At 40.2% G+C, this 20,003-nt stretch overlaps 1 protein-coding gene across 5 annotated transcripts in view; it reads left to right on the plus strand.

Annotated features, from left to right (window-relative positions):
• Positions 1–20,003, plus strand: part of ANK2 (ankyrin 2) — a 626,865-nt gene that overhangs the window by 275,162 nt on the left and 331,700 nt on the right. The window contains exon 1 of one of the 5 annotated variants that reach the window (XM_075860537.1): positions 10,699–10,869. The exons of the other annotated variants lie outside the window; for them this stretch is intronic. Within the exon in view, the coding sequence (XP_075716652.1) occupies positions 10,786–10,869 (84 nt within the window). The 5' untranslated portion in view covers positions 10,699–10,785. Of the gene's footprint in view, positions 1–10,698; positions 10,870–20,003 lie in introns of those variants that run through there. 5 annotated transcript variants of the gene reach the window in all.

Genomic DNA, 20,003 nt, shown 5'->3' on the forward strand with positions numbered 1-20,003 from the left:
AATCCGCACCGCGAATCTGCCACGTCTGGCTGCGCCCAACCTGCATCATTTGAAGTTTCTGATTTTAAAGGGATTTTTAGAATATAAGTCATGCTAGTAACCTAAATACCTAAAAATTATTAGAATTGTTATTTATTATTATTATTATTATTATTATTATTATTATTATTATTATTATTATTATTATTATTATTATAATATTGTTGCTGTTACAATGTTAAGTGTGGTTATGTTGACTAGTGTAAAGTTCTTGCTATTTACTCTCTTTTTGTAACTGAGATACACAGATAATGATACAAATGGAGTACATGGATAAGTATATGTACTTTGTATCTAATATGAAACAATAATTCAGATGATGTATATCGGGAGCAGACTTTCCAGAAGCAGATGAGATAAGCATAATTCCAATTTCTTATTGCCATATTATCTTCAAGCAGCCAGGACTTGTGCAATTAAGGGAATACTAAGTGAAATGAATTTGCTTGCCATGCTTTAATAGGATTCCGTATTCACATGCCTTATCAAATGCTTCACGTGGCTGATAGCAAATTCAGGCAAGATTCATTTCTCGTTTTTCAGTTTATTTGCCCTTGTTTGTGAAGATTCAGTGATATAGGAATTACTGGTGTGGTTGTATGGAGATAACTTCTGCGCAGTATTTCAGCTCGGCACCGTTTACTAATGTCCCATTTTGAAGACTAAAATAAAGATAATTTCCTGTTTCGATATGGAACACTCATGTTTTGTAAATCAGCAGTAGGCTCTATATGTCGCGACTTTCTTCCAGATTTTGTGCTATGGATTTCAGTCATATCCGCAGAGGAAATTTTCTGCGCTGTCTAAACATGGTTTTGAAGGGGTATTGCGGTTTCAGGAAACAAAGGTTATTCTTTGAATAAGGAAAAGTTATTTATGCAATTTTCCAATATACTTTCTATATTAATTTCCCATAGTTTTCAAGATCTTTACTTGGTATCATTACAATAAGAACCATCATTGCTTACTTCCAGTAGACAATAACCAGTCCTGGTCAGGTGATCAACTCTTTATAAACTCTTTTCATCATACAATCAGTACATCTTATTTGTGATATCCGGAATACCCCTTTAAGGGTTCAATCATTTGGCTTAGAGCAGTTCTTCCCAAACTGTGAGGTCAGCCTTAGGCCATGTTCAGACGTGGCAGAATTTTTGTAAAAAACGGCTGCTGCAGGTTAGTGGGGCCCCAATAGAAAAAGTTTGAGAAGCTCTGGCTTAGAGGATTACATAGTTAGTACGTTTGAAAACAGACACATGTACATAAAGTTCAACCTTTGTTGTATTATTATTGTTATTTTTTTATTATTATTTATTAGTTATATTTAGGAAAATTTTTTTTTGTAGTTCTTACTATCTGTGAATTCAAATGATGAGTCCCAACTGATGTACTCTTTAAAGAGGCTCTGTCACCAGATTTTGCAGCCCCTATCTGCTATTGCAGCAGATCGGCGCTGCAATGTAGATTACAGTAACGTTTTTATTTTTAAAAAACGAGCATTTTTGGCCAAGTTTTGACTATTTTTGTATTTATGCAAATGAGGCTTGCAAAAGTACAACTGGGCGTGTTTAAAGTAAAAGTCCAAGTGGGCGTGTATTATGTGCGTACATCGGGCGTTTTTAATACTTTTACTAGCTGGGCGTTCTGATGAGAAGTATCATCCACTTCTCTTCACAACGCCCAGCTTCTGGCAGTGCAGACACACAGCGTGTTCTCGAGAGATCACGCTGTGACGTCACTCACTTCCTGCCCCAGGTCCTGCATCGTGTCGGACCAGCGAGGACACATCGGCACCAGAGGCTACAGATGATTCTGCAGCAGCATCAGCGTTTGCAGGTAAGTCGATGTAGCTACTTACCTGCAAACGCTGATGCTGCTGCAGAATCAACTGTAGCCTCTGGTGCCGATGTGTCCTCGCTCGTCTGACACGATGCAGGACCTGGGGAAGTGACGTCACAGTGTGATCTGCCAGAAGCTGGGCGTTCTGAAGAAAAGTGGATGATACTTCTCATCAGAGCGCCTAGCTAGTAAAAGTAGTAAAAACGCCCCGATGTACGCACATAATACACACCCAGTTGGACTTTTACTTTAAACACGTCCAGTTGGACTTTTGCAAGCCTCATTTGCATAAATACAAAAATGGTCATAACTTGGCCAAAAATGCTCGTTTTTTAAAAATAAAAACGTTACTGTAATCTACATTGCAGCGCCTATCTGCTGCAATAGCAGATAGGGGTTGCAAAATCTGATGACAGAGCCTCTTTAAGTAGATATATTTTCACATGTCAAATGTTGGTCCCATTCTTATAAATAATGGTAAGTTAAGTATTACAGTTTTATTCTAATTTAAATGAAAAATCAAGAGCTTTAATTATCAAGATTTAAGTCATAGAAACCTATACTTTAATGGCATGTGGGTTGTGACAGTTCACAATCAACCCACCTCGAGCTACAAGGAATTCTTGCTGTGGTACTTATAATGTGGAAGAAACACTTGCTGTGTACAATTTACTTGTTAAATCACTTAACACCCACAGTTAGCTGCTTATTTTCTAACATTAAGTGCAGCGTAGGCTTAAACCGCTCTAAGACAAATACAATAAGGATCTAAACTGGACCTAAATCTATAAATGATTGTGACAGTGAAGGCTCTTTCATTTATGAGGTAAAGAATGAAAACTATAGCAAACGTATAACTTACAAATCTCGAAAAAAATTAGCTATGTATCAGAATTCATAACTACTTGTCTTTGTATTGCATAAAAAAAACTAAAAAACAAACAAACTGGCAAATAAGTAAAATGTCTCCTGCAAGCCCTCACTACTGTAAACCACCCATAAAATGAAAAAAAAAAAAGTAGAATAAGGACGACAACATTATTTGCATTGTGTTTAGGACCCCTATTCTGGAGGATTGCTGGCCATGTGGGTGAGGAAGTGTCAGGTGACAACGCCGGTCACACAGGAGTAAGGCTGGGTTCACACACTATTTACGGACGTAATTCGGGCGTTTTAACCTGGAATTACGTCCGAAAATACGTCTCCAAAGCGACGGCAAAGATCTGACCATTCATTTGAATGGGTTTTACGATGTACTGTGCCGACGGGCATTTTTTTTACGCGCCGCTGTCAAAAGACGGCGTGTTAAAAGACGCCCGTGTCAAAGAAGTGCCTGTCACTTCTTGTGACGTAATTGGAGCTGATTTCCATTGACTTCATAGAAAAACAGCTGCATTTACGTCCGTAATTGACGCTGCGAAAAACGCCTGCACATGCCATTACGTCTGAAATTCCGGAGCTGGTTTCTCCTGAAAACAGCTCCGTAATTTCAGCCGTATCGGGCGCTGCCGTGTGAACGTCCCCGAAGGGGTTCTGGTGTTGTCAATTAACCTCTTGCTTCACCTGTCGCTAGGCAACTCAACAAACATATGTGCTTGTTGCCCCGCAGGAAAAGCACAGAAAACCACATCTGACTAGTGGTCCTCTTTGTTATTAACCCCTTAGCGCACCAGGACGTACCGGTACGTCCTGCATTGAAGTGCTTTAAGGCACAGGGACGTACCGGTGCGTCCTGGCTAAAAACTGTCACCCTGTCAAAGGACAAGGTGACAGAACTGTGCCGTCAACTGTTTATGACAGTTGATCGGCACAGTAAGACGGCAGGGGACCATTCACAGCGGTCTCCTGCCGGCGATCGCTGTGATTGGTCAGTCAAAGCAGACTGACCAATCACAGCTCTATGACGTGTGTATGTGATGACGCTGGCTCAGAAGCTGAGCCAGCGTTATCACCGCCGGGAATCAGCTGCCCGACGCCCCTCTGCAACTGCCAGGACCGGAGCTAGGCTCCGATCCGGCCGATTAACCCCTTCGATGCATCGATAAACGTGATCGATGCATCGAAGTGGCTTGTAGCCCTGTCGGCAACCACGATGGTTGCCACGGGCGCGGGTGTCAGCTGTTTGTCACAGCTGACATCGTGCCCTAACGGCCAGGACCGGAGCAAGGCTCCGATCCGGCCGATTAACCCCTTAGATGCAGCTATCGCTGCATCTAAGTGATTAGATCGTACCCTATGGTTGCTAATAACAACCATCGGCACCCGCGAGTGTTCTGATGGTTGCTATGGCAACCATAGCCTAACAATCGCTTCCTAGTACGGAAGCCTATTAGGCCCCGCCGGGAGGCGAAGCCTAATAGGCTTGCTGTCAGTGAATAGCTGACAGCTCTAATACACTGCACTATGTAGGTAGTGCAGTGTATTAGAATAGCGATCAGGGCTTCATGCCTTCAAGTTCCCTAGTGGGACAAAAGTAAAAGTTAAAACAAGTTAATAAAAATGTTGTAAAAAAGTTAAAAAAAAAATAAGTTTCATGTTAAAAAACACTATAACAGCCTTTTTTCCTATAATAAGTCTTTTATTATAGGAAAAACCAAAAAACATAAATAAAAGTACACATATGTGGTATCCCCGCGTCCGTAACGACCCAAACTATAAAAATATCACGCTATTTTATCCGTACGGTGAACACCGTAAAAAAATTAAATAAAAAACTATTCCAGAATCGCTTTTTGTTAGTCACTACCCCTTGCAAAACAGAATAAAAAAAGGGATCTAAAAATTGCATGTACCCCAAAATTATACCATTAAAAAACGCAGCCCGTCCCGCAAAAAACAAGCCCTCCCGCAGCTTTTTTGACGGAAAAATAAAAATGTTATGGCTCTCAGAATCTGGTGACACCAAAAATAAATTATTTGAAACAAAAGTGATTTTATCGTGCAGACGCTGCAAAACTTAAGAACAACTATATATATATGGTATCGCCGTAATCATACCGACCCGCAGAATAACGTAAAATTGTCATTCATAGCGCATGGCGAACGCCGTAAAAAAAATAATAATAAAAATCATCAGAATTGCAGGTTTTTGGTCACCTTGCTTGCCAAAAAAATTTAATACAAAGTGATCAAAAAATCGCATGTACCCCAAAATGGTGCCAATGAGATCTACAGATTGTCCCGCAACAAATAAGCCCTCACCCAGCTCCAGTGAAAAAAAATAAAGACGTTTTGGCTCTCAGAATATGGCGATGCAAAATGTGCAGAGTGTCCAAAAGCGGATAATATCGGGCGCCATTTATCAGTGCAACACCGGCCACGTCTGCGGATTATTATTTATTTACCGCATTATTATACTCTCTTATTATACCCCTGATGTTCTCCACACAGCTTACATATGCCCCCACATCATAAACTGAAATACCAGCAATACCCCAAACAAAACAACTAGCGAGCAAAATCCACGCTCCAAAAGCCAAATGGTGCGCCCTGCAGCGTGCCCAAGCAGCAGTGTACGTCCACATATATGGCATCGCCATACCCGGGAGAACCCGCTTAACAGTTTGAGGTATTTGTCTTCAGTGGCACGAACTGGGCACAAAATATTGTGCACTAAAATGGCACATACCTGTGGAAATTTGCAATTTTCACTTTGCACCATCCACTGAGCATTCATTTCTAATAGAAAAAAAAAAAACCTGTGTGGTCAAAATGCTCACTACACCCGTTAATAAAATGCCTTCAGGGGTGCAGTTTCCAAAATGGGGGTCACTACTTGGGGGTTTGTTTTACTATTTGACCCCAGAGCCCTGCCGTTGTGGGCTAATGCTGCGAAAATCACCAAAATTGGTCTCACATGCGCCTTTCACTCCTAAGCCGTCATATGTCCAGGCAAATGATAAATGCCTTGAGGGGTGTAGTTTACCAAATGGGGTCACTTTTGCCGGGTTTGCAGTATTTTGGCCCCTCAGTGGCTTTTCAAATGTGACATGGGGCCGCAAACCATTCCAGCAAAACTTGAGCTCCAAAAGTCAAATGGCGCTCCGTCCTTTCTAACTTCCGCCATGTGTCCAAACAGCAGTTTATTACCACATATGGGGTATTGCTGTGCTCAGAAGAGTTTGCTTTACAAATATTGGGGTGTGTTTTCTCCTTTATCTGTTGTAAAAATGAAAAAATCTGAGCTAAAACGACATTTTATTAGAAAAAATTTAGATTTTCAATTTCACGGCATAATTCCCATAGATTCAGCAAAAACCGTGTAGGGTCCAAATGCTCACTATACCCCAAGAAAAATTCCTTGAGGGGTGTAGTTTCCAAAATGGGGTCACTTTTGGGGAGTTTCCACTGTTATGGTCCCTTCAGGGCTTTGCAAACACGGCATGGCACCGAAAACCATTCCAGCAAAATCTGCGCTCCAAAATCCAAATGGCCCTCCTTCCCTTCTGAGCCCCGCTGTGGGTCCAAACAGCAGTTTATTACCACATATGGGGTATTGCCGTAATCGGGAGACATTGCTTTACAAATGTTGGAGTGCTTTTTCTCCTTTATTCCTTGTAAAATCTAAAACATTGTATGTTTTTCCAGAAAAAAAGTAGATTTTCATTTTCACAGACCAGTTCCAATAAATTTAGCAAAAAATCTGTGGGCTAAAAATGCTAAATATACCTCTTGAAAAAATCCTTGAGGGGTGTAGTTTCCAAAATGGGGTCACTTTTGGGGAGTTTCCACTGTTATGGTCCCTCCAGGGCTTTGCAAACACGACATGGCACCGAAAACCATTCCAGCAAAATCTGCGCTCCAAAATCCAAATGGCCCTAGTTCCCTTCTGAGCCCTGCCGTGGGTCCAAACAGCAGTTTATTACCACATATGGGGTATTGCCGTAATCGGGAGACATTGCTTTACAAATGTTGTGGTGCTTTTTCTCCTTTATTCCTTGTAAAAACGAAAACATCGTATGTTTTTTCAGAAAAAAAGTAGATTTTCATTTTCACAGACAAGTTCCAATAAATTTAGCAAAAAACCTGTGGGCTAAAAATGCTAACTATACCCCTAGAAAAATTCCTTCAGGGGTGTAGTTTCCAAAATCGGGTCACTTTTGGGGGGTTTCCGTTGTTTTGGCACCACAAGACCTCTTCAAACCTGACATGGTGCCTAAAATATATTCTAATAAAATAGAGGCCCCAAAATCCACCAGGTGCTCCTTTGCTTCTGAGGCCGGTGTTTCGGTCCTTTACCGCACTAGGACCACATGTGGGATATTTCTAAAAATTGCAGAATCTGGGCAATAAATATTGAGTTACATTTCTCGGGTAAAACCTTCTGTGTTACAGAAAAAACTGTATTACAAATGAATTTAGTAAAAAAAAATTGAAATTTGTAAATTTCACCTCTACTTTGCTTTATTTCTTGTGAAATGCCTAAAGGGTTCAAATAATTTCTGAATGCTGTTTTGAGTACTTTAAGGGGTGCAGTTTTTAAAATGGGGTGTTTTATAGGGGGTTTCTAATATATAAGGCCCTCAAAGCCACTTCAGAACTGAACTGGTCCCTGAAAAAATAGCCTTTTGAAATTTTCTTGAAAATATGATAAATTGCTGCTAAAGTTATAAGCCTTGTAACGTCCTAGAAAAATAAAAGCACGTTCAAAAAACAATGCAAACATAAAGTAGACATATAGGAAATGTTAACTAGTAACTATTTTGTGTGGTATAACTATCTGTTTTACAAGCAGATACATTACAATTTAGAAAAATGCAGATTTTTGCAAATTTTCTCTAAATTTTGGTGTTTTTTACAAATAAATATTGAATTTAACGACAAAATTTTTTCAGTATCATAAAGTCCAATGTGTCACGAGAAAACAATCTCAGAATTGCTTGGCTAGGTAAAAGCATTCCGGAGTTATTACAACATAAAGTAACACATGTCAGATTTGAAAAAATAGGCTGTGTCCTTAAGGCCAAAACAGGCTGTGTCCTTAAGGGGTTAAAGATATATATATTATTTTTTATTATGTTATTTACAGGCCTCCAAAATGTACTCTCACTGTGGAATAAATTTAGGCAGAAAGACTCAACAAACTTTGTGCCAGGCCTACCAATAAAATGCAATAAATTCGCACTCCATAAATCTTTCGGGGAAACATAATTTTTTTTACAGGAGTCAGAAAACACAGTAAAGATAGATGGGTGCTAACAGATTATGTGGTCAGCTATTCAGACAGAGCTGAACATGTGGAATTCATCCAGTATGGCCACCCACAGTTGTGGTCAACAGGACCATTTTTCGGGTCTAGTGGAAACTGTTGGAGGATACATAGCTGACATAACAGCTTCTATCTAAAATGCCAATGACCTAGAATAAGTGCAGCCAACATGACGGATGTGAAGAAACATATTATGACGGATCTTTTTCTTTGGTAAATAACTAGCATAATGATACCCATTAGGCTTCATTCACATCTGCATCGGGGTTCTGTTTATGGGCTCCGTCTGAGTTTTCCGTCAGGGGAACCCATGAACGGAAACCAAACTGAAACCAATGGAAACCATAGGTTTCTGTTTGCATCACCATTGATTTCAATGTCCGCAGTGGAATTCTGCAGCAGCCGTTTTTTTTTTTTCATTTCTCTCTATACATTTTTAGGAAGCTAAATTTCACTGAAATTTCACTTCAGATTTCAGCCTTTGCAATTCCAAAACTGAAATCTGTGGCAAGTCCGCTGTCTTTTCTGCAACGTCTGAATTACCTGTCAAATATGCAAATGTTGCTGCAGATTCGTTGCGTAATTGCCCCAAATCTGCACCAACATTTGCAGCGGAAAAATTCTGCCACGTCTTAACGTTCCCTATCAGGTCTTAAAAGAGTTTTCAGCAATTTTTGATGTCCAACTTGGAATGGCTGAGATCAAAATCCATTGAGGTATATTTTTTTTAAGACTGGTGAACGGCTATAGTTGGTACTGTAGTGTAGCCTGTGGTGAACATGGCACAAGCCTGCTCCGTGGACCATACCTCCATGACACCCATCGATGAAAGGTCACAAAATGCTAACATTGGAACTAAATTCCTCTAAACTATATCAAAATGACAGAAAACACAATTGTATGTTATAAAAGTGAAACGATCAAGATGCACATAGGCACAGTCTATGTGATAATTCCTTTCACAAAATAGTGGCGTAGCGCCATGTGTACCCTGGTGACACCAGCAAGGCAGCAGCGGAAAATGTGACATTGCTCATAATGCAAGTGACTCCAAACCCAAGTTCTGTTATGAAACCAAGAGGTCATATAAATAATTGAAGTGGTATTATAAAGAAACATAATAATAGATATAACAAAGATGAAAATGTTATCATTTTATTCATGCTCAACATTTCTTTAAAACCCCGTGTATCATTCAGATAAAGCGCTGGTTCTTACGTTCAGAATTTGCTATTTCTTGTGCTACTTAATCGATGGAGATTTGATCTCTGATTACGTTTAATGGTATGTAGTTTATATAGTTATACAGTATAAACGGACGATGTGAATACAGTATTAACGTCATAAAGCAGCATTGGATGTTATATTAACGAATCATTTATCTGTATTAGAGAGGACCGTGGTGTACTATACATTTCTGAAGATGTCTCATCAGTAGTAAATTGTTATTTTTAAAGATGTATTATTTTATATATTTTTATATTATATTGTTAAAACTATCTATCTATCTATCTATCTATCTATCTATCTATCTATCTATCTATCTATCTATCTATCTATCTATCTAATATCTATCTATCTATCTATCCATCCATCTATCTCATATCTATCTATCTATCTATCTATCTATCTATCTATCTATCTATCTATCTATCTATCTATCTATCTATCTATCTATCTATCTATCTATCTATCTATCTCATATCTATCTATCTATCTATCTATGTATCTATCTATCTATCTATCTATCTCATATCTATCTATCTATCTATCTATCTATCTAATGTCTATCTATCTATCTATCTATCTATCTATCTATCTATCTATCTATCTATCTATCTATCTATCTATCTATCTATCTATCTAATATCTATCTATCTATCTATCTATCTATCTATCTATCTATCTATCTAATATCTATCTATCTATCTATCTATCTATCTATCTATCTATCTATCTATCTATCTATCTATCTATCTATCTATCTAATATCTATCTAATATCTATCTATCTATCTATCTATCTATCTATCTATCTATCTATCTATCTATCTATCTATCTATCTATCTATCTATCTATCTATCTATCTATCTATCTCTATCTCTTTGGGTAGCTATTGTGTAAAATCTGTCTATTTGCACAAACTATCTCCTTCAATAGTTAAACATTTACCCTGGGGTCATCTAAAACCCATTACCTCTAAAGTAAAGAAGAACAGACCGAGGACCTATTAGAAAAGAAGTCATTTTGTGTAAGCTACTCTTTATATTTTGCTCTGTAATATTTACCTTGACAAGAAATGTTATCCAGGTTTGCCATGAAGACAAATATTTAACTATTATATTAAAATGAGTAGTGGTAAATTGTAAGGAATAAGTAGCAAGTTCCTAGTGGCTTTTGCTTGCACCGGGGGATACAATAAAGCATGGAGCACTGCTGAGTCCTCCTTGGCGTTCCTTTCTCAGCTCTGAGCTTTCCTCCTTTGTGAAGGGAGCAGATCCTGTTGGTAATTGGTTGAATCAGATTTAACAATGCGGGCAGATAAACATTTGTGGCAGCCGCTGCCATGGGAACGTCACACTGCTTCTCCTCCTATCTCCCCCCCCCCTTCCCAGTCTCCATTCTAGTCAGCGACACAGTGGTCCGTGCTGTGGAAAGGCTTTAATGGCAACGCTGTTTGCTGGGGAAATTGGTTTAAAATGATGAACGAGGAAAGTACTCCTAAACCGGATGGCGGCGAGAAACATAACGGCACCAACTTAAGGAGGAAAAGACCCAGGAAGGTAACGTCTAGATTTAAAGGGCCATCTGTGCTTGTTGGAAACATTCTTCCCGGGGATGCATGCAGGGCTGCTCCATTAGGCGGGTCTGTGTCAGGGAAGCAGAGCTTGCAATCTTTGCTCGGTCGCTGTGACAAGTGAGCAGTACTGAGGATGTAACCAGAGACAGAGCTCGCTACGCTTTACATTTAGAAATCCCAGACGCTGAGTATTATTGCGTGTGGCTTGGTCTGTACACGTTGGATGTATTGCATTCATTGCTGTGACCCTGAGCTTAGTTTGCTTTTCAGCTATGAATTGTCTGTAAAACATATATTATTTTATCACAACCGCCATTGTGACTGAATTGATGATGTAGCAGAGCTGAATCTATCACAGCTGGTGTTGGTCATTTTGGATATTGTATCGCAATAAGTTGAAGTTCTATCTTTGCTGATTTCACATAAGATTCAGACATGGCAATACCCATAGCATGCAGACGCTTAATAGCTCTGCTACATCTGGACTTCTGCACCTATGAACTGTTTACAGTCAAAATAAATCTTGAAAATGTTAATATAGCACAGTTTAACGATGAATATGACTTACAGATATCCAGTAGAATGTCATCCATTTCTTTGGTAAGGTACACAATGTAATACAGTATATTAATGCCACACCCAGACACTTAGGACTCTGCGACTGGAAGATATACACCTTGCAGCCGGTAATCTACATATACTATATATAGGATGAAAGTGACAACGATATAGGATAGAAGATTTTATTAACAGCCGTTTCATTGGATTTGTATATAGCGTCACATTTCTGGGCTATGTTTCGTTGGTTGGAAAGAGCAAGACTTTTCCATATGCACGGGGGATGGGGGAGCTTTTATAGTGCATAGGCGAGGATAATTATAAAACGGACACAAACCAAGATGTAAACTTAAAGGACAGGAACAAAATTATCATTTGACCCTTAGTAAAGGCTTGTAAAGGTTCCTTTGAGTGACACATTAACCAGCTCGCACACGGCCTCGTATTAGTAATTGTCTACCCAATCAATACGCCATTTCAAAGCGTTTGGAAATGAGGGCAGTTTTTTTTAATTCCTCTTCTAGGTAACATTGAATCTATCGAATATTCAGTATTGATGTGCGTTCAGTGACTCAAGCTGGACAAAAAAACGACAAACAACCAGGATTGTTTCACTGTAGTTAAATGTCCCGTACATAAAATGATATCTATATTGTAAAGATCCAGATATGTGTATATGTTTGATACTACAATCCACGGTTAATATTATCACAATGAATTACCATTAACAACCTAAAAAATACGCTGTATACTTATTTCAAATTTATGAGGATTCATTTGAAATTTTCAGATTTCAAATTTGATGGGTTTCCATTGATGATTCTTGAGAGACAAGTTTACGATGACTGTTTATGGTTGTTATGTGTATGACCTGCTTTTTATAAATCATTTCGATGATGTCTAAATTTTTGGAAAATTAATTGCATTTTATCTGACAAAATATTGTTGCTGTAATAAGGGCCACAGTCGCTTGCTTGTCGTCACACTTCAGTACTACCGGTGATAATAAATGCTTTCCCCTGTTTCGCAGACAGCGGGACATTATTGAGAAGGACACGTTCTTACTCATTAGATGATCAAGGGCGATTTAATAATGTGTGCCAATGATTGATGTCAGAATTCTATGTTAGGCCTCGTAAGCCTGTGCTGGCCTCATGTAATTATCAAAATTGATGTATCCTTCTAAAAAAAAGCAGGTGTTTACAGTTCCAAAAATTAGGTTATCAATTCATCACTTATGTATGCATGAAATATCGTGTGTTTAATATCTTATATTCCAGCATTCACACTGTGCAGCTTTGGTGCAGTTGCTTTATGCACTTTTTTTTAGTTTTTAGTTTTTAGTTTTTTGTTGTTTCCTAAAGAGGAAAAGGGCAGGTTTTGAATCCAGTCCCATAAAACAACTGCACCCAAACTGCATTGTGTGAACACGACTGTATTTGGGATCCGGATCACACGGTGGTAATGCATTTCAATAGGGCCCTGCATACTAATAAGAAAATGACGACATAAGGACCTTGTTTTCCCCTAGAAGTGATTGGATGGGATTTTTCTATATTATCTGTACAGCATCATATTCTGAGCGTGCTTAGAGCCTGTTCAGAGCAGCGTTCTAGATGTGATTCCTTCCTTTCACTGTTATCAAGCACTAAGGGCGGGTTCACACATGGCGGAATTGCACTTAAATTCCGCTGCGGACACTCCGCAGCGTTAATCCGCAGCGGAGCCGTTTCTACATTGACTTTCACTTTAATTTCGCAGTGTTCGTTTACACGATGCGTACAATTCCGCTGCGGAGCATAGGCTGCGGAGCGGAATTTGGTGTCCGCAGCATGCTCTGTCTGTTGCGGAGCAGTGGCGGACTCATGGCGGAATTTCTCCATTGACTTCAATGGAGATTCAAAGTTCCGCAATGAAGTCCGCAGCTGTCATGCACATGTCATGTGTGCTGCGGATGCGTCTTGCTTTTTTTACTTGACATTTCTTCATTCTGGCTGGACCTATGTATTTCTAGGTCTACAGCCAGACTGAGGAAGTCAATGGGGCTCCCGTAATGACGGGAGCGTTGCTAGGAGACGTCAGTAAATAGTCACTGTCCAGGGTGCTGAAAGAGTTAAGCGATCGGCAGTAACTGTTTCTGCACCCGGGACAGTGACTACCGATCTCAATATACATGTATCTGTAAAAAAAAATGAAGTTCGTACTTACCGAGAACTCCCTGTTTCTGTCTCCAGTCCGGCCTCCCAGGATGACGTTTCAGAGTAAGTGACGGCTGCAGCCAATCACAGGCCAAGCACAGGCTGCAGCGGTCACATGGACTGGCGCGTCATCCAGGGAGGTCGGGCTGGATGCCGAAGGAGGGACGCGTCATAAAGACAACGGGCGGTAAGTATGAATTTCTTTTACTTTCACTAGGGAAAGTGCTGTCCCTTCTCTCTATCCTGCACTGATAGGGAGAAGGGAAGCACTTTTCCCGCAGTCCGCAGCAGCTAGTCCGCATCAATTTTCTGCACATTTTGTGCAGATCCGCAGCCGTAATCCGCAACCCGGATTAGGTGCGGCATTGATGCGGACAGTTGCGGAGGAATTCCGCCATGTGTGGTCATGCCCTAAATGTCACTATTAGAAATAGTTCTTTGAGGACTTTTTACTTTAACAACATTTGCTTACTCTTGGGATTTTGTACACTCAAATTTCTCTCAGCGGAGTCTTACAGACTCATACATTTAGATCCATATATTGTATATATTTTTTTAAATCAATCCAATTTTATTGATACGAACACAAAAATGAAATAACACATGAACATTCACATTACAATTTTCCAACATCGTATATAATTGTTACAGCATATCAAGACATCCCCAACATCCCCCCTTTCCCCCCTCCCCGCATATATTGTATATTGACAATATTCAATACTCATTGAATATTTATTCACATCTACTTTGTTTTTATGTTTTTATTGCTATTAATCTCCTTCCATTAGTCTTATTTACTTAAACTTTTATTATCCTATATAAATGGAGTTTGTGAAAACTATGAGTGAGTTATTTTGGTAGCAAGGCCATGGCATACAATTCATTCCCTGCCACTTTCTTGAAGATGCTGTCAACACAACAGGATACAAGTGCCCTTTATAGTTACCTGTATTTTTTGTATGGCAAATAGTAGGGAGGCCTCCCTGTCTTGGTCTATTAGGGCTTATTTACACGAACGTTGAATACGTCAGTGCGATGGCCGTTAAAACAACGGCCGTCACACGGACGCATGTATTTCAATTGGGCCGTTCACACGGCCGTTGTTTCAACAGACCATGTGAAGGGTCCATTGAAAATTTAGAAGATGTCCTTTTTTCTTCCATTTTCACGGATCCCTCCATAGATCTGTGAAAACGGGTCCCACATGGGTGAAACTTGGACGTGAAAAACAGCTGTTTGTGTGAATCAGCCCTTACTTGAATTGCTTTCCCTTGTTAAGTAAGAGAAATATATCAGGGTATTGATGATAATGCAATCTCTTAATACAATACTTAAACGGGTTGTCTGCTTTGGATGAGCTTTTTTCGTTAGCTGTAATCCGTGAGGGAAGCCAACAAAAAGTGTTCAATTTTCCTGCAGTACCACTGCAGGTTAAATACAGCATTACAAAGTTTCCGTTGAAATCAATAGTCTGTCGTTGTCCTCCAAAGCGAAAGACTCTTTTTGTGGACACTTTAAGTGGATATAGGTCCTGGACTGGTTATCTCTTTCTATTAACTAATGGGTACCTAAAAGGTATCTGGATGTATACTGTAAAGTACATATAGACTTTTATGGAGAAGACGCTTGCCAGAAGTGACTTCTTTACTTCGTCTGAAAAGTAGGCCGCAAAACTTTTAAATCAACAGGACACCACAAAATTTTTTATTCTTTAAAGGGTTTTTTCGATCTTTAAATAATGTGTACAGCCTGTAGCTGAAATGCCTCTGTAAGCCAGTCTTACTCATGTACAGCCTGCAGCTGAAATGACTCTGTAAGCCAGTCTTACTAATGTACAGCCTGCAGCTGAAATGACTCTGTAAGCCAGTCTTACTAATGTACAGCCTGCAACTGAAATGACTCTGTAAGCCAGTCTTACTAATGTACAGCCTGCAGCTGAAATGACTCTGTAAGCCAGTCTTACTCATGTACAGCCTGCAGCTGAAATGACTCTGTAAGCCAGTCTTACTCATGTACAGCGTGCAGCTGAAATGACTCTGTAAGCCAGTCTTACTCACGTACAGCCTGCAGCTGAAATGACTCTGTAAGTCAGTCTTACTAATGTACAGCCTGTAGCTGAAATTACTCTGTAAACTAGTTTTACTAATGTACAGCCTTCAGCTGAAATGACTCTGTCAACCAGTCTTACTAATGTACAGCCTGTAGCTGAAATGACTCTGTAAACCAGTCTTACTAATGTACAGCCTGTAGCTGAAATGACTCTGTAAGCCATTCTTACTAATGTACAGTCTGTAGCTGAAATGACTCTGTAAGCCATTCTTACTAATGTACAGTCTGTAGCTGAAAAGCCAGTCTTACATGCATACCTCCCAACCGTTCTGGTTCACGTGGGATTGTCCTTCAAAAAAAACGTAAAAGGGGTGGGGATTATGCAAATTAAGCCCAATATGGGCATTCCTGTGATGTTTTGTGGATGTTCCTGGGCAGATCGGGATGGGGTTTTAAAGTGTCCTGCAAATAGTCATTCAAATATTGGGAGGTATGCACATGCAGTCAAATGACCATACTTCTGCTATTTATCTCCTGCTCGCGTGATGTTCAGTGCACTGAACACATGGTTATCGCCCCTGCTTGTAGTGTACAGGACTTCACACATAACATTCCTCTTATCTTCGGTGCTCCCGGTTCTCCCTACTCCCTCCCTATCTCTGTAAAGGGGGGGGGGGTGTTTCACATTCAGGTCAGCAGATCCGGCAGTGTCAGTAACAGAGCAGTGTCTACATAGCAGAGCTGTGTAGTGTGTGAAGACAGTGAGTAATTACAGCACTACCATGAAATACAGGGGCATGCAGGCAGCGATAAATGGAGGCAATGTCTTTGAGAAGTGAGATGATTCTTGTGAAATTTAGTTCTTTACATGGTAATCCCACCCACAGTAGACCCTGGCAGCATCAAAAAATAGGTGCTGAACTTAGCTGGGGAAGATAATTAAAAATATCTGAGCTATGGTGGCATGAACTGGTGCACATTAACACACATATCTGTATTTATCTGTATTTTTTTATAAGCTCTGAAAAAGTATACCGTTTGTTTTTATTTTGTTTTGTTTTTTTTAATAATGGAATTCAATTGCAGATGTGTCCAAACCCATGGCTATACTGTATATTTTCATTAGCTTGTGCAGTATTTGTTTCAATCCATCGAAAGAAAAATAAAAGCCAAAACAATGTTCAATTCCCGTTTAAAACTGAAAACGAATGGTAAAAATACACACATTTGGAGATTTTCGACAGTATATGTTTTTTTAGATTTTTAGACATAGCATGGTGTGAACGTCGCCACAGAAGGGCATTCCAGCCCATTACTTCAGTACAAGTCAGTCTATAATATACAAAGGCAGTAAGTAGTTAACCATCGCTCGCCACTTCATCTTTCAGTGTAATATTTCCATCTGACAGCCCCCCTGTCAACACTCCTGCCTGCTCACACGGTCGCAGCAGTTGCTTTTCTACTTCCCACCATATCAATAGGGAGCCTTGAATATTTGACATTAGTTCTACTAGCTTGGCTTGGGTGCATCTTTCCACTGTTATGCCTCAGAACTGGGAATCCATTTATCACAATTAAGGACTATTGCTTTTATATAGAAGATGTTTCACATTACAAAAGTACTATTATTGCTTTTTGTTTTTTTTTAAAGGCAGCAAAGTAATGAGGTAGATTTATGTATATATATATATATATATATATATATATATGTTTTCCATTGTAGAATGCCATAAGAGAATACAACCAAGAGTTGCAAGATGATTAAAGAATGTTTTCAGCTATTACCTCCGATCTTTAGATTGCCAATGTCTTCCAGTGTAGACAGTTATTTAAGGCCCCATGCACACGAATGTGCTTTTGCGGCCGCGGGAGAATTGCGGCCCCATTCATTTCTATGGTCCCAGGAGCCTGAAACCACAGAAAGAACGGACGTCTTATTACGGCCGTGTTCTGCGGTCCAGGCTCATAGAGATTAATGCACGCGGCCATGTGCACGGCCCGCGGGTGACACTCCTCTGCCGTCCGACCCGAAAATCACGGCCATGCACATGGCTACGGTCGTGTGCATGAGGCCTTACTGATTGATATAATACATTTCATCCATATTGCTGTTGTGTGCAAGTTTTAATTTGGCAGATTACAAGTGCCAATTCCTCACTGGCTTGACCATTAGGCTGGGTTCACACGTGGCGGAATTTCACTTGAATTCCGCTGCGGACACTCCGCAGCGTTAATCCGCAGCGGAGCCGTTTCTCCATTGACTTCCACTTTTATTTAGCAGTGTTCGTTTAGACGATGCGTAAAATTCCGCTGCGGAGCATAGGCTGCGGAGCGGAATTTGGTGTCCGCAGCATGCTCTGTCTGTTGCGGAGTTGTGGTGGACTGGTTGCGGACTCATGGCGGAATTTCTCCATTGACTTCAATGGAGATTCTAAATTCCGCAATGAAGTCCGCAGCTGTCATGCACATGTTATGTGTGCTGCGGATGCGTCTTGCTTTTTGGACATGACATTTCTTCATTCTGGCTGGACCTATGTATTTCTAGGTCTACAGCCAGACTGAGGAAGTCAATGGGGCTCCCGTAATTACGGGAGCGTTGCTAGGCGACGTCAGTAAATAGTCACTGTCCAGGGTGCTGAAAGAGTTAAGCGATCGGCAGTAACTGTTTCTGCACCCTGGACAGTGACTACCGATCCCAATATACAGCAACCTGTCAAAAAAATAGAAGTTCATACTTACCGAGAACTCCCTGCTTCTGTCTCCAGTCCAGCTTCCCAGGATGACGTTTCAGTCTAAGTGACGGCTGCAGCCAATCACAGGCTGCAGCGGTCACATGGACTGCGCGTCATCCAGGGAGGTCGGGCTGGATGCCGAAAGAGGGACGCGTCACCAAGACAACGGCCGGTAAGTATGAAATTCGTTTAACTTTCACTAGGGAAAGTGCTTCCCTTCTCTCTATCCTGCACTGATAGAGAGAAGGGAAGCACTTTTACCGCAGTCCGCAGCAGCTAGTCCGCATCAATTTACTGCACATTTTGGGCAGATCCGCCGCAGAATCTGCAATGCGGATCATGTGCGGCATTGATGCGGACAGTTGCGGAGGAAATCCGCCACGTCTGGCCATGCCCTTAATGTCAGATGGAACTAGACAAAGGGTAAAGTGATATTTCCAGGATCCATACTTACGCTCTGAAATTAAAAAACCATGACTGTTTTGGTCCCAAAATTTTGCAAAAGTATAGTCATTTTCATGTATCTGTTGTGACAAGATAATTAAAACAAGAGTCACCTATCCTGGAAAAAAAAAATGCATCATACTGGGACATTCTTATCGTTTGGGCCACAAAGTGAAGGTAATGATTCAAGTGATTTACCGACCTCTTATAACAAGTAAATGGTACATTAAATTATGCTGCTGACCCATCAGAATCTTTAAAGTGACAGTGGGAGACGTGGACAGGAGAGCGAGCTTTACGGGAAGCTGTACAATGTCCGAAGCCTACTGATGCAAACGGTAGAGCTTTTATTAGAGCTTTGTGGGGCTCGAAAGTTCTATGGTCAGACCTTAGTCTTACCTAGCCCTTTTTCTGGACTTGGCTCTACCCCATGCGGTTCTCTAAAGAAGGTTCCTACCTATATAAAATCTAAATATATGTACAGTGCATATGTATGTATATATATATATATATACACTACCGTTCAAAAGTTTAGGGTCACTTAGAAATTTCCTTATTTTTGAAAGAAAAGCACAGTTTTTTTCAGTGAAGATAACATTAAATTAATCAGAAATACACTCTATACATTGTTAATGTGCTAAATGACTATTCTAGCTGCAAAAGTCAGGTTTTTAATGCAATATCTACATAGGTGTATAGAGGCCCATTTCCAGCAACCATCACTCCAGTGTTCTAATGGTACATTGTGTTTGCTAACTGTGTTAGAAGGCTAATGGATGATTAGAAAACACTTGAAAACCCTTGTGCAATTATGTTAGCACCGCTGTAAACAGCTTTGCTGTTTAGAGGAGCTATAAAACTGACCTTCCTTTGAGCTAGTTGAGAATCTGGAGCATTACATTTGTGGGTTCGATTAAACTCTCCAAATTGCTAGAAAAAGAGAGCTTTCATGTGAAACTCGACAGTCTATTCTTGTTCTTAGAAATGAAGGCTTTTCCATGCGAGAAATTGCCAAGAAACTGAAGATTTCCTACAACCTTGTGTACTACTCGCTTCAGAGGACAGCACAAACAGACTCTAACCAGAGTAGAAAGAGAAGTGGGAGGCCCCGCTGCACAACAGAGCAACAAGAC

This window comes from Rhinoderma darwinii, chromosome 1 (genome assembly GCF_050947455.1).
Source record: "Rhinoderma darwinii isolate aRhiDar2 chromosome 1, aRhiDar2.hap1, whole genome shotgun sequence".
NCBI classification, from domain to species: Eukaryota; Metazoa; Chordata; class Amphibia; order Anura; family Rhinodermatidae; genus Rhinoderma; species Rhinoderma darwinii.